General features: G+C 44.8%; 1 protein-coding gene across 1 annotated transcript; it reads left to right on the top strand.

Annotated features, from left to right (window-relative positions):
- Positions 1-2: 2 nt before the first annotated feature.
- On the top strand, positions 3-12,721 carry RPUSD4 (RNA pseudouridine synthase D4). Its single transcript, XM_072822640.1, has 7 exons — positions 3-228; positions 588-753; positions 3,168-3,369; positions 7,915-8,008; positions 8,085-8,229; positions 9,574-9,671; positions 10,235-12,721. Exons 1-7 carry the CDS (start codon positions 37-39, stop codon positions 10,472-10,474), a joined length of 1,137 nt encoding a protein of 378 aa, XP_072678741.1. The 5' UTR covers positions 3-36; the 3' UTR covers positions 10,475-12,721.
- Positions 12,722-13,814: the final 1,093 nt, after the last annotated feature.

The raw sequence follows: 13,814 nt of genomic DNA, 5'->3' as shown, positions 1-13,814 counted from the left end.
ACGTGGTCTCGGCTCGCCCCGCCCCTTTCGGAGAAGATGGCGGCGCCCATGTGTAATGCGCCGGGCCTCTGGCTGCGATGCTCCGGGCGGCGGCGTGTCGGCGGTCTCTTTACTCTCGTCTCAAAGCCATTTTGTTCGGCCGCTGCTGCGCCTGGGACCCTGAGTGCCCAGCGATTAGCGGAGAAGCTTCGAGCCCAGAAACAGGAACAGAAGACGAAGAAGCAGCTGGTGAGTCCGAAAGGACCACAACTCCCAAGAGGCATTGCGTTCACTGGTTCCCAGCCTGGGGTGGGGGGGAGGTAGGGGGGCCCTCCGGCAGGTGTTAGGTGGATGTGGAAGACCTGTGGGAGAGCGGCGGGAGGGATGAGGACGGCGCCGCGTCTTTCCGCGGGTGGGGGCTTCGGCTTCTGCCACGGCCCTGCCCTCTGCGTGGAGGCAGGTGAGACGGGCACCGCTGCTCCCGAAGCATTCGGGGAAGGCGCCGGCCCCGCGCAGAGGCAGTCATCCCCAACCCCAACCCCAGTTGTCACCCGGACTTCTCGAAGGTCTTCAGCAGCCTTTCCCTGTGGCTCCTTCTCTCTCCCTAGGCGCCCACTAGCCCTGTTCAGCGGAGAGTGCACGAACTGGTGCGGTTCACACAGCAGCTGCAGCGAGTCCACCCCAACGTGCTTGCCAAGGCGCTGAGCCGCGGCGTTCTGCACCAAGACAAGGATCTCGTGGTCATCAACAAACCCTACGGTCTCCCGGTGCATGGTAAGGACCTCGCGGGAAAAGGAGTTTGGTGCGGGGGTGGGGTGGGGGAGCTGCTTCTGTTTTCAGTACAACTAGGGGCAACTCTGACACCTCACTTGTGGGGCTCCTCGGAGCCTTGCGCTCAAAAGAATTAAGCTTTTGTGGAGCTGTATATAAGGCAGTACTGAAGACGCAGAGATAGGAAAGACGGTCTCTGCATTCCCAAACATTTGACAGTCAGCAGTGATTTATGGAATGCCCTGCGTCCAGACCCCTACAGAGATTTTTACAGAGAAATACTAAATGTGTGGTTCTTGTCTTCGTATTATTTTCCATCAAGACTGGGAAAGAATGGGGCTCCTGGGTGGCTTAATGGTTGAGCATCTGCCTTTGGCTCAGGTCATGATCTCAGGGTCCTGGGATCGAGTCCCTCATCGGGCTCCCCCGCAGGGAGCCTGCTTCTCCCTCTGCCTGTGTCTCCGCCTCTCTCTGTGTCTCTCTCATGAGTAAATAAATAAAATCTTAAAAAAAAAAAAGACTGGAAAAGAAGAAATGATTGTAAGAAAAAAATATATGGTACTTAATATATTAAGCTTCCTGTTATTTCCCTTTCCAGCAATGACACCACTATATTTTAGCCTTTATTTGCAATTTTCCCACTTTCACTAAATTGCATCAATACGCTGTTCTGTTTTCAGCCTATCAATCTTCTGTGGCTAATGTGTTCTGATAGTTAATTAACTTCTATAAATAATAGTATTTTCATGTAATGGCTCCGAATTTGCTTCATCAAGTGTCTTTTTTTAACATGGTGATTTATTGCACAATTTTCTTCACATGATCCAGACTCTAATTTCATCAGTTAAGTCCAGACCAACGAAAATAGTCTGTCTTCATTGTACAAAGATCAGAAAATCTCAACCCACAAGCCCAAAACTGCAGTATAAATCGGTCAGCCACCTCAAGCCATGAGTGGGGACGGAATAACTTGAGAGAAATCATATCTTATCCTGTACATGAGCAGGGATCAAAGGATCAGATAAGGACCACCTAAGCATGCAGAAACTCCAATTACAGAGACCAACATGAAAACTCTTATAAAAGTGGAATTTCAGTTAAAGCAAAAATTAAACTGCCCTGTAAAGAGGTGTCCAGTACTGAAAACATATGCAGGATCCATGTACACAGAAACATATAAACTTTATAGAAGATAACTTCCTTTAAAGAGTTCATAGAAATTGCAAACTACAGAAGATATTCATGTTGTAAAATCTAAGGGCCAAAAAAATATGTAACAAATTATGTATTCGTGATATGATACTAAAAAAGGATATGTGTGAGTGTGCACATAGGACACCCACAATGCCCAGAGCTTAATGGACGCTGAAGTGTTTCTGAATAAATGTTGAATGTAGTTGTCTAAAACAGCTAAATGAGACAGGAAAGATTGACAGAAAAAAATGCATTTGGGAAAGAGATTTGCTGGGGGAAAAGACATAGCTGAGCTAAAAGAATGCTTTTTGGGGAGGTATGGAGAAAAGCATAAAGACGAGTTAAGCCAGACATTGCCAAGTGTTCTGTGTGTTTTCTTCTTCTCTCTTAATCCTTCTCTTTCCATTCCCCATGAGACAATTATCTAGATATGTGCAGTTTATGGATGAAAAAACAAGTTGGAAAGATTAAATAATCTATTCAGGGTCAATAGCTAGTAGGCATAGAAAAGAACTGGAACATCTCACCTAAAGTCCATCTTCTTAGCTCTTCTGTAATGCCTCAGGAGAACCTCACAGTTTTGTATTTATCATTCATGTTTACTTGGTAAATTTTCTTTTCCTTTTTTCTTTTTTTTTTTAATAAATTTTTTTTAATAAGTTTTTTTTAAATAAATTTTTTAAATAAATTTTTTAATAAATTTATTTATTCATGAAAGTCTCAGAGAGAGAGGCAGAGACATAGACAGAGGGAGAAGCAGGCTCCATGCAGGGAGCCTGATGCGGGACTCAATCCCAGGACCCCAAGAGCAAGGCCTGAGCCACGCAGGTGCCCCCTTGGTAAATTTTCAAGCCTTCGTTTATATAGTAAAATATCAGATCTCCTTATTTTGATTGCTGATTTTATTATGAGTATTCAAGTAGATAAATAAGAAGGTGTATGTCTGAGGAAAAAGCCACATGCTGGGACTGTGCTTCTCAAACTTTAATCGGCATGTGAGTTCCTTGAGTATCTTGTTAAAATAACGGAGTTTGATTTAGTAGTATGGATTGGGGGCCTGAGATTCTTTTCCAGCAAGCTCCCTGGGCATACTGATGTTGCCAGTTCCTGGACCACATTTCAGAAATAAGGCTCTTGAAAATAATTGACTTTTTTTTCCCAGGTAGAATTCTTTGGTGGGATCTTTTACTAGCCACTAAAACCTCTGGCTCTTCCCTTTTTAGGTGGCCCTGGGGTCCAGCTCTGCATCAGTGATGTATTGCCTATCCTGGCAAAGATGCTTCATGGCCACAAGGCAGAGCCCTTGCATCTGTGCCACCGGCTGGACAAGGAGACTACAGGTGTAATGGTGTTGGCCTGGGAGAAGGAAGTAGCACATCAAGTCCAAGAGTTTTTTAGAACCCGTCAGGTGGCAAAGAAGTACTGGTATGAAGCCCATCGCTAGTAGTACAGTTGATGTAAATGAAGGCATCCTTTTATCTATTTGTCCATTCATATGGAAGGACCTCCTATTAAAGAGAAGGTACCATGATAAGACATGTGGGCCTATGAAAAGTATAGGAAACAGACTGAGTGCTTAAAATATTGGAGCACCTAGGTGACTCAGTTAAGTGTCAGCCTTCGGCTCTAGTCATGATCCTAGAGTCCTGGGATCGAGCCCCACATCGTGCTCCCTGCTCAGTGGTGAGTCTGCTTCTCCCTCTCCTGCCCCACGCCCTGCTTGTGCTCTCTTGCTCTCACTCTCAAATAAATACATAAAATCTTTAAAAAAAAAAAAAAGAACATTGGAATCTGATAAAATAGTGGTTCCTAATTATGGTTGTACATAAAAATTAATGAAAATTAATTATACAAATAGTACACATTTCATTCCTGTGGTAAAATAGTCAAACAACAAAAATAAAGCCAAAAACTTGGAGAATCTACCCACTCTTCCATTGGGATGGTTTGGGTTTTATTCCTCTGGTCCTTACCCAATGTATTTATGTACAGGTCTCATGTATAGAGTATGTGTGTGTGTGTGTGTGTGTGTGTATTACATTGTACTTCTTCCCCCCATTAACTGTGTCTTGGAGATTTTTCCATATTAGTGCATATAGGTGTATCTCCTTTTTTTTTTTAAATAGAAGAAAGATGAACAAAAGTGAAACCTTACTCCTGTCCCCTGTCTAGTCAATTTTCTTCCCCAGAGGTAATCACTATTCTACTTTCTTATGTAAACTTTAAGAGTCATATAGGCATGTGTAGGTGAATTATTATATGGCAAGATATTTTGCATTGCTTTCCATCTTGCTGCTTTTTACTTGGACAATATATCTTGAAGAGCCCCTTGTATGTACATTTAGAGCTCTATAGTATTCTGCTGTATGGCTATCTCATAATTTTCTTATTGTTGGTTATTTATTTAACTTCCCATTTTTCAGAGTCTATTGCAAAGAATATGTGATCATATCTTTTAAGACAGATTCCTAAAGATGGAATTGCTAGGTTAAAGAGTACACACATTTAATATTTGGTTTTTTTGTTGGTGGTGGTGATGGTTTCCCCTTTTTTTTTTTTTTTAAGATTTTATTTATTCATGAGAGGCACAGAGAGAGGCAGAGACACAGGCAGAGGGAGAAGCAGGCTCCTGTGGGGAGCCTGATGTGGGACTCAATCTCAGGACCCCAACGTCAGGACCTGAGCTGAACACTTAACCGACTGACCCACCCAGGCTCCCCTCACACATTTAATATTTGAAGTAATTACTATTAGGTAGGCTAAGTTTTCCTCCCAATAGAGTAGTTGACCCCATGGGTTTTTTTTGAAGGTTTGCCACTATGATGAGTAAAAAAAACTGTTTTCTATTTCCCTGTGTACTAGTGATGTTATTTGTTTGCATGCTTATTTGGCTCGTGTGTTTTGAGTTTCCCTTTTTGTGAACAAACTTTATTTCTTTCTTTATTTCAGTTATTTTTTATTTTCTATTTGATTTGTAAGTATTCTTTTTTATCTTTTGGATGTCAGTACTTTTTGTATTATAGATTTTGTAGCTACTTTGTGATCTTGGGAGCCTTCAAAACAATCTCTATGCTGAGACCCACCTACAGAGGTCCTGATTCTTAAGTCTGATGGGTGTGGGCATCTCTATTTTTTAAAATCTTCACAAATGACTCTGCTGTGGAATCAAATGGGTAAGGAGCACCGTAATAAGAGATTATAGATAGTGGAAGAGATTTAGCATAGTATCTAAGAGTTCAATAAGATCTTGTAGAACTGAGGATCCCTGGGTGGCGCAGCGGTTTAGCGCCTGCCTTTGGCCCAGGGCACAATCCTGGAGTCCCGGGATCGAGTCCCATGTCGGGCTCCCGGCATGGAGCCTGCTTCTCCCTCCTCTGTTTCTGCCCGCCCCCCTACAATCAATCAATCAATCAATCAATAAAATAAAATAAAATCTTAAAAAAAAAAGATCTTGTAGAACTGTCAGCCGTGCCATTTACAGCATGGGTCCTAAGGCAAGTTATTAATTAAACTTCTCTAAGCTTTGTCTTCATATGAAAAATGAGAATAATGTAGTTTATTTAGGAGAGAGTTAAATGAGACAATGCATGTGAAGTGTTTAACACAGTGCATAGCTCCTAGTAAAAGCTGAAAGACAGAAAATTGAGACTATGTTATGTATGCAAGTAACCCAAATGTAAGGCTGTCAGAAGTGTTGGGGAGCCTGGGTGGCTCAGTCAGTTATGTCTGACTAATTTTTTTTTTTAAGATTTTATTTATTTATTCATGAGAGACATAGAGAGGCAGAGGGAGAAGCAGGCTCCGTGCAAGGAGCCTGATATGGGGCTCAATCCCGGAACTCCGGCATCACTCCCTGATCCAAAGGCAGATGCTCAATCGCTGAGCCACCCAGGCGTTCCAAGTGTCTGACTCTTGATTTGGGCTCAGGGTCCTGGGATCAAGCCCCTTATTGGGCTCCGTGCTCAGCAGGGAGTCTGCTTCGGGATTCTGTTTCTCTCTTCCTCTGCCCCTCTCCCCACATGTATGCTCTCTCTAAAATAAATCTTTTTAAAAAGCATTATATTATTTGTGAGAATTGTTTATGAAAGTTTAGAATCGATAACCATTCTCATCATGCTTCTTGGAGAAATTGAAATCCATTAATTGTGTCTTGATGAATGAATAGGATTTGATAGATGAGCTGGAGAACTGTTATAAATTGTGAGAATGGCGTACACAAAAGAATAAGGCATGCGGTCTAGTTTGGAGTGGGGAATGGTGACAGATAATGCTGGAAAGGTATATCGTAGCCTAGTTAATGATGGCCTTAAATACCAGGTGCAGGAGGTAGAAGTCAGAAGTAGACCATAGTTGGCAACTGATTAGCATTTACTGACTTACTATGATAATGACTTGTTACAGTTATTTGTTTGAATCTTTTTTTTTAATATTTTATTTATTTAATCAGGAGAGACACACAGAGAGAGGCAGAGGCACAGGCAGAGGGAGAAGCAGGCTTCATGCAGGGAGCCCGACGTGGGACTCAATCCTGGGTCTCCAGGATCAGGCCCTGGGCTGAAGGCAGCGCTAAACCGCTGAGCCACCTGCCCAGTTTGATTCTTACTAGACTATCCTTGAATTCCTTGAGAGTGGGGATGTTTGTCCTCTTCATCTATATAGAACTAGTACCCACTTAAATCAATGCCTCCTTATATGTGTGGAGAATGTAGTGGGTAAACGTTTTGGGGCAGTAGTGTAATGTCAATTAGGAAGAATGAGCTAGCAATTAAAACTCAATTTAAGTATGAGAAAATATATCAAATAGTAGCCCAAACTGCTACCAACCTGAAGTGAGGTGTCTAGGGTGGGAAATGTACGAGTGTGCTTTTGACGCCTTGGTCAGTGATTCTCTGATAGTCTACCAGGTACTCAGGAGGACTCCTTTGTGATTGACCTAGAAGAGGCATAAACGTTAAGGATAGACTAAAGGGTCTTCTCTACCCATCTCTGACATGACAAAAGGTGACTTCCAACAAAAGTGATTTAGAATGGTTATTGAGTTATGGTGGTCGTTTCTGTGACTTTGAGCAGTTTCCTTCTATTTGTCTACCTGGCAAATTGGGCAGGAGTGGTCCTGTGAATTTTTCATCCTGTTCATTCGTTTCCTTGTTCATTTGTTTCATGTGCAGTCAGAAATTGACCATCTTTTAAAAAACAGGATATAAAAAATAAAAAGAAACAGGATACATGGGGATCCCTGGGTGGCTCAGCGGTTGAGCGTCTACCTTCAGTCCTGGGGTCCTGGGATCGAGTCCCGCATTGGGCTCCCTGCATGGAGCCTGCTTCTCCCTCTGCCTGTGTCTCTGACTCTGACTCTCTCTCTCTCTCTCTCTCTCTCTCTGTGTGTGTCTCTCATGAATAAATAAAATCTTTAATTAAAAAAAAAAAAAACAGGATACAAAACCATATTACCCTAATTTCGTTTTAGACTATACATACTCATTTTGGGATTGCCTGGGTGGTACAGTTGGGTAAAGCACCTGACTCTTGGTTTCAGCTCAGGTTGTGATCTCAGGGCTGTGAGATCAAGCCCCACACTCAGCTCAGAATCTTCTTGGGGTTTTTTCTCTCTTCCTTTGCTCCTCTCCTCCCAAATAAATAAATCTTTTTAAAAAATTTTTAAAACAAACTATATATATTCGTTTTTTAAAGGCTGAAATGAAAGACCATGTTATTAACATAATTATTTTAATTTTTCTGGTTTTTTTCCCCCCAAATATCCTATAATTAGCATACGTTACCTTAGTAGTAAAAAAGATAAGCTTATAAGATGAACACCCAGCTCTCAGTGACAGATCACTTGGGATGCTCCAGTCTTAAGAACTGCGCACAGTAGTGCAGAAGGTCCAGTATTAAAGCCTCTAAGTAGCCGAATCTGAGGTGATCCCCCCTCACCTGTGGTTTAGACAAGGGTCTGTGTGTCGTCCCCAGGGCCATCACTGTGCGCGTCCCGGTGCCCTCAGCAGGAGTCGTGGATATCCCCATCACCGAGAAGGCGGTGCAGGGTCAGCAGCAGCACTACAAGGTGAGTGAGCCATCACCCAGAGGCTTGGGTTTTCTGCGCTTCCTTTTCAACCATATCTTGATTTCTTTGGCTTCAGATGACGCTGTCTCCAGACTACCGCATGGACAATGGGAAGATGGTGAGAGTACGCAGCAACAGGAACGCACATATTGCCGTGACTCAGTACCATGTGCTGAGCAGCACTCTGTCCTCCGCCCTCGTGGAGCTCCAGCCTATTACCGGTGAGGGGCCACCTTTCCGCAGTGGGACGGCGGACTCCCAGGGCCACTGAGCTTCATCCAGGGCCTTGTACTGGGTTCTGCCCTTCTTCTGAGCAGCTGGTGTTGTGAGAGGGCTGGAATTGCAGCTGACATGTTGCAGAGTGTGCTTCTGGTGCCAGTCTGAGGCTGGGAACTCCAAGAGGGATGACTGTTGAAAAATAGGGGGTAGCAGAAAGATCTAAATAATCTGCTTACATTTATTTAAAAATTTGCAAAGCGATTCCTCAAAAAGTTAAACATAACATTACCATATAATTCAGCAATCCTCAAGAGTATCTACCCAAGAGAATTGAAAGCAGGGATCAGAAAGATAACGTGTACACCAGTGTTCATGGCAGCGTCACTCTCAGTAGCCAAAAGGTGAACCCAACCCAAATGTCCATCACCAGATGAATGGATAAACAAAATGTGGCCTACACATATTATTCAGTCTTGAAAAGGAAGGAAATTCTGACACCTTCCACAACATGGATGGACTTTATGCCAAGTGAAAGAAGCCAACACAGAAGGACGAATATCTCATGATTCCATTTATGAAATACCTAGAGTACTCAAATTCAAAGACAAAGTAGAAGGGGGAAGGAATGGGGAGTGATTGTTTAATTAGGTCAGGGTTTCAGTTTGGGAGGATGAAAAAGTTCTGGAGATGGGTGGCGGCAATGGTTGCACAACAATGTAAAGGTACCTAATGCCACAGAACTGCACAGTTAAAAATGGTTAAGATGAGAAATTTTATGTCACGAATGTTTTCCTACAATGAAAAAATGTGCAAAGCGCTACTATTTAGCATAATTTAATAGTGTTATTCAAGGAACAAAATAAAACAAGGGGCACCTGGATGACCCAGTTGGTTAAGCATCCAACTCTTGATTTTGACTCAGGTCACAATCTCAGGGTTGTGAGATTGAGCCTCCCCAGGCTCTGCACTGAGCGTGGAGCCTGCGTGGGATTCTCTCTCTCCTTCTCCCTCTGCCCTCCCCCCACCCCTGCTCTCTTGCACACGTGGTTGCTCTCTCTCTAAAAAAAAAAAACAAAAAGCAGAGAGAGATACCAAGTTGATGATACTGGTTATCTGTGGTGCAAAGGGGACTGAGGGGGAGGAGAACTTACAGGCTCAACAGCATGTAGAATGTTTATTTCCTCATAGCTTACAGTTTGTTCTGTTATTCTTTATACTTTATGGCAGGGTGGGGCTTTGCCAGTTTTACCATGCTTCAATTTAATATGGTGAGAAACAGATGTGACCCACAGTATGGTTACTGTAGCTACTGAAGTTTTCTCTCTCTTTTTTTTTTTTTGGTAAAGGAATAAAACATCAGCTTCGAGTTCATCTGTCTTTTGGATTGAATTGCCCAATCCTTGGTGATCACAAGTACTCAGACTGGAATAAGCTGGCCCCCCAGGTGATATTGGTTTGACCCAATGTGCAGCAGATAAGGGGGGTGACTTATGTTTTCCCCTCGTGGAACCCTGAAGTGAGTCACCACAAGGCTGTACTGATTGTCTGTAGACCTGGTACTCTACTAGTTACCTCTACTAGTTACCTAGATTAGAGAGAAACAGCTACTATTCTCATGGAGCTGCAGGATCTATTAGCAGAACCCTTATGTGTCAGTCCTTAGCCTCAGATTTTGTTAGGAGGCTGTGGGTGGGTTGGTAGAGGGGACTTTCTGCAGTCTTCAAGCAGCCTTTCATGCTATTGCAGAAGATCCATGGTGGGAACTTTTTTATCTCATGATGTTACAGCCCATTCTCTAGGACGGCCAAAGAACTGGCTGATAAGAGCTTCCCAGGTGTGGTGGTTTTTGTTTTCCCTGGGTTCTGAACTCTTCCTGGAAATGTCCCTGCAGCAGGCTGTCCACCTCTGTTCTTCCAGGGGAGTTAGCGCTGATTCCTTTAAGTGAAAGACCTCTGACCCTGTGTGCTGCTCCAGGCTGAACTGTTGGCTTGTCTTGTCTTTGTACAGAAGCTGTCTCTTGGTACCCTCAAGAAGCTAGGGCTGCAACAGACGAAGGCCCGCCACCTCCCCCTTCACCTGCACGCCCGCCAGCTGATCCTGCCAGCCCTGGGGTCCAGGAAGGAGGAACTCAGCTTGGTTTGCAAGCTTCCTCGCTTCTTTGTACTCTCCCTGAGACGCCTGGACTTACAGATGCCAAGTCAGGATCAAAATGGGGACGATGAAGCTGGACATCTGAGAGCACAGTGAAGACCTATGGGCAGTTTGGCCGTGAATCCTTCCCTTTGTTTAATGAACTTTGCTCACTTCTGACTTGGGACAGACTCCAGAAGACCCAGGTGTGGCAAGTGGAAGAAACCCAGCTGCTTCTGGACACTAATTTCCATTTGCTGAGACTTTGGCCACACTCTGGAAGAGCCTGCGGGAAGTATCCCTGCCTCAGAGTCTCCTCGCCCAGATGGAAGGGAGCCGAGGACCAGGCAGATGGGGTCAGTGATTGGAAAAGGAGAAGCTACAGCACAGATCTGTGCTCAGAACTGTTTATATCCAACAATAAAGCTCTTGATCTTTCAGGAAGGTTCCTATGGTTGGAGAGGCACGATGGTTATCTAACTGCTAGAGAGATTCAGAAGCCGTACGTCACTGTCCTTATGGACACTCAGGACCTATTAGCCAACCTCTCTGCTCCTGTTCAGTCTCGGATTTTGTGGACCTCTATCTAGAAGGCAGGATTCTCTCCAGCTGCAGCACGGGCGCCTGCCAAGAGGTGTTCGATAAGCAAGCAAAGGAGATGTAAATGGCAGGCCGGTATGAGGCCCTGGTGGGGAGCACTGTCCACAGAGGCCAGTTGTTAGCTCTAGCTGGGTGTGGCTCTGCGGAAGCAGCTTTTCTCTTTTTTCAGTCAGGAAACCCAGATAGAGTTGAGCCCTGAACAGCATTGAGGGGGTTGGGCGCACCGACCCCCCTGCATAGTCACAAGTCCATGTATAACTTTTGACTCTCCCAGAACTTAACTACCAAGAGCCTACTGTCGACGGAAAGCCTTGCCCATGACATGAACAGTTGATTAGCATGTATTTTGTATGTTATATATATTATGTGCTGTATTCTCACAGTAAAGTCAGCTAGAGAAAAGAAAATGTTATTAAAATCATAAGGGGCCCCCTGGGTGGCTCAGTTGTTTGGCACAGGTCGTGATCCGGGGTCCTGGATTCAAGTCCTGCATCGGGCTCTCTGCTCAGCAGGGAGTCTGCTTCTCCCTCTCCTTGTACCCCTTCACCCCACTTGTGCTCTCTCTGGGTATCTTTCTCTCTCAAATAAAATCTTTAAAAAAGAGAATCGTAAGGAAGAGAGAACACATTTACTTTACTATATTTATTGAAGAAAATTCATGTATAAATGACTTGCACAGTTCAAACCCACGTTGTAGGTGGATCAGCTAGCTGTACTTACATGAAAACTCCAAGTACATTGCTCACTGAAATGTGTAACAAATAGCTGTCCCCAAACCCAGGAGGTTACCAAGTCTGCCCCGTTTCCCTCTAGAACCCCTCTGAGGACATGCTTTCCTCTTTAACCTCACTACCTCTTCCTGAGAATCAGCTTCACTCCCTCCCTTCAACTAGGATAGGATAGTTCCCCCCAGAGACCAAACACAGAGGGGAGTGTTGAGACCTTCCCCAGGTCCCTAAGGTCAGAGCAGGGCAGGCTGGTTCTTAACTAGGACAGGGACACTGCAAAACACACCCTGAAGTTTCCTCAGTCCGCTGCCTAGGCTCTCCGGCTTCGGGGCTGCTTTTAGCTAGAGTGCCTTGTAGGATATACAAAGACAAACCTTATATCTGTTCTTGCAGAGCGTGCCACGGGGATGCGTACTCTATCCCAGTGGGGTGGAAAGTGCTGCTTGGTGCAGTGTAATTCCAACAATGCTCCACAAGACTCCTCTCCAGACACCAGCTGCAAGCTCAGGTGTTCCAGACGACCCCCCACCCTTCTGACCAGTCTAAGGGAGGAATGTTTTCCTCAATCTGTAACGGGTTCAAGGGATACAAGACCACTTGGCTCCAGGTTCAGCCCAAAGGCAGAGAGCGGTGGGGAGACAAGACAGGAATTCACCTGGGAAGACAGGGCTGACGTCACAAAGCCTGTCTCTCTGAAGTGCCGAAAATACTTTCAGGTTTATATAAGGAAAATATGGGACAGAGGTCAGTGGGTACGTGCAGGTGGGCAGTGAAGGGTCAGGTCGATCATATGGGGTCAATCACGTGGGGTCTTGCTGGTGTCAGGGCATTTGTCACTGCTTGGGCGTGGGAGTAGTCTTGGTTCCCATCAGGGGATGCTTTGCCCACAGGGTCCTTTGTCTGAGTTCAGAGATAAGCTGGAAAGAATCAAGAAGTACCAGTTGAGGTCGACATAGAGGTAGCAGCCCTCTTTCAAACCCCAGTCCCCGACTGGGTCTAAAAATTAAACTGATAAAATAATAAACATACAAATTTGTGTGATGTAAGTTTTATGTGGCACGGGAGAGGTCTTCGTAATGAAATGAAGACGTGTATTCTTTTTTTTTTTTTTTTCAGCAGGCTGCACACCCAGCAGGGAGTCCAACACGGGGCTTGGACTCCTGACCCTGAGATCAAAGATCTGAGCTGAGATCAAGAGTTGGATGCTGGGCCCCTGGGTGGCTCAGTGGTTGAGCCTCTGCCTTCGGCTCAGGTCATGATCCCGGATCCTGGGATCAAGTTCCACATTGGGCTCCCCGCAGGGAGCCTACTTCTCCCTCTGCTTGTGTCTCTGCCTCTCTTTGTGTCTCTCATGAATAAATAAATAAAATCTTAAAAAAGAAAAAAAAGGTTGGATGCTTAACTGACCAAGCCACCCAGGTGCCCCAGCCTTGGGTATTTTTCTGCTGGGTGTGATGAGGAGTGGACAGTCACAGAATATGGTAGGTTAAGGAGTGTGAGGTAACTGTACCCTGAGGGAAACTTAGCAAAGCTTGTTTGTTGGGATTCTTCTTGGCGTCTCATTGTCTTTGGACAAAGGGGATTCTCCTTTCCTTTGGTGTAGAGAGAGCACCTCTCAGCGGAGGGTATGACCTGTTCCAGGGAAGAAGAATGAGGGGGTGAAGGGATCAAAGTGACCTTCCTGTTTCTGACATTTTCTCAAACTTCTTCAACTTAAAATATTCAGTGTGCCAAGGTGCCATATTTTGGGGTAGCGTTTCCTGAACCCCATTGCCGAGTAGCTACGATTCAGGGTTGTCCGGTCTCCTCCTCAGGCTCAGTTAATCACTGGATTGACCCCCAAAGCTCAGGAAAGTGCTACTCTGGCTGTTTTATTAATAGCAATAAAAGGATGCAATTTGGGACCAGCCAAGAAGAAAGGGTGAGGTCTGGAAAGTCCCCAAACTTAAAGCTACTGTCCCCTCCCTGAGGAGTCAGGACACAGCACACTCTTCACACATGGACGTGTATTACCAACCAGGAAGGTCACTTAAGCTTCCACGTGGAGTTTTTGTTGGGGCTCATCCCTTCTGCATGATCGATCGCTGGCCAGATGATTGAACTCAATCTAGTTCCCCTCTCGGTCTCAA

This window comes from Canis lupus, chromosome 3 (assembly GCF_048164855.1).
Source record: "Canis lupus baileyi chromosome 3, mCanLup2.hap1, whole genome shotgun sequence".
In the NCBI taxonomy this organism is placed as follows: domain Eukaryota; kingdom Metazoa; phylum Chordata; class Mammalia; order Carnivora; family Canidae; genus Canis; species Canis lupus.
This window is presented reverse-complemented; position numbering and strand designations above follow the sequence as displayed.

Coding starts and splice junctions, on each gene's coding strand:
- RPUSD4 (XM_072822640.1), top strand. CDS start 37: ATGGCGGCGCCCATGTGTAATGCGCCGGGCCTCTGGCTGCGATGCTCC. Junction 8,009..8,084: donor GTCAGCAGCAGCACTACAAG/GTGAGTGAGCCA, acceptor CTTTGGCTTCAG/ATGACGCTGTCTCCAGACTA. Junction 9,672..10,234: donor GGAATAAGCTGGCCCCCCAG/GTGATATTGGTT, acceptor GTCTTTGTACAG/AAGCTGTCTCTTGGTACCCT.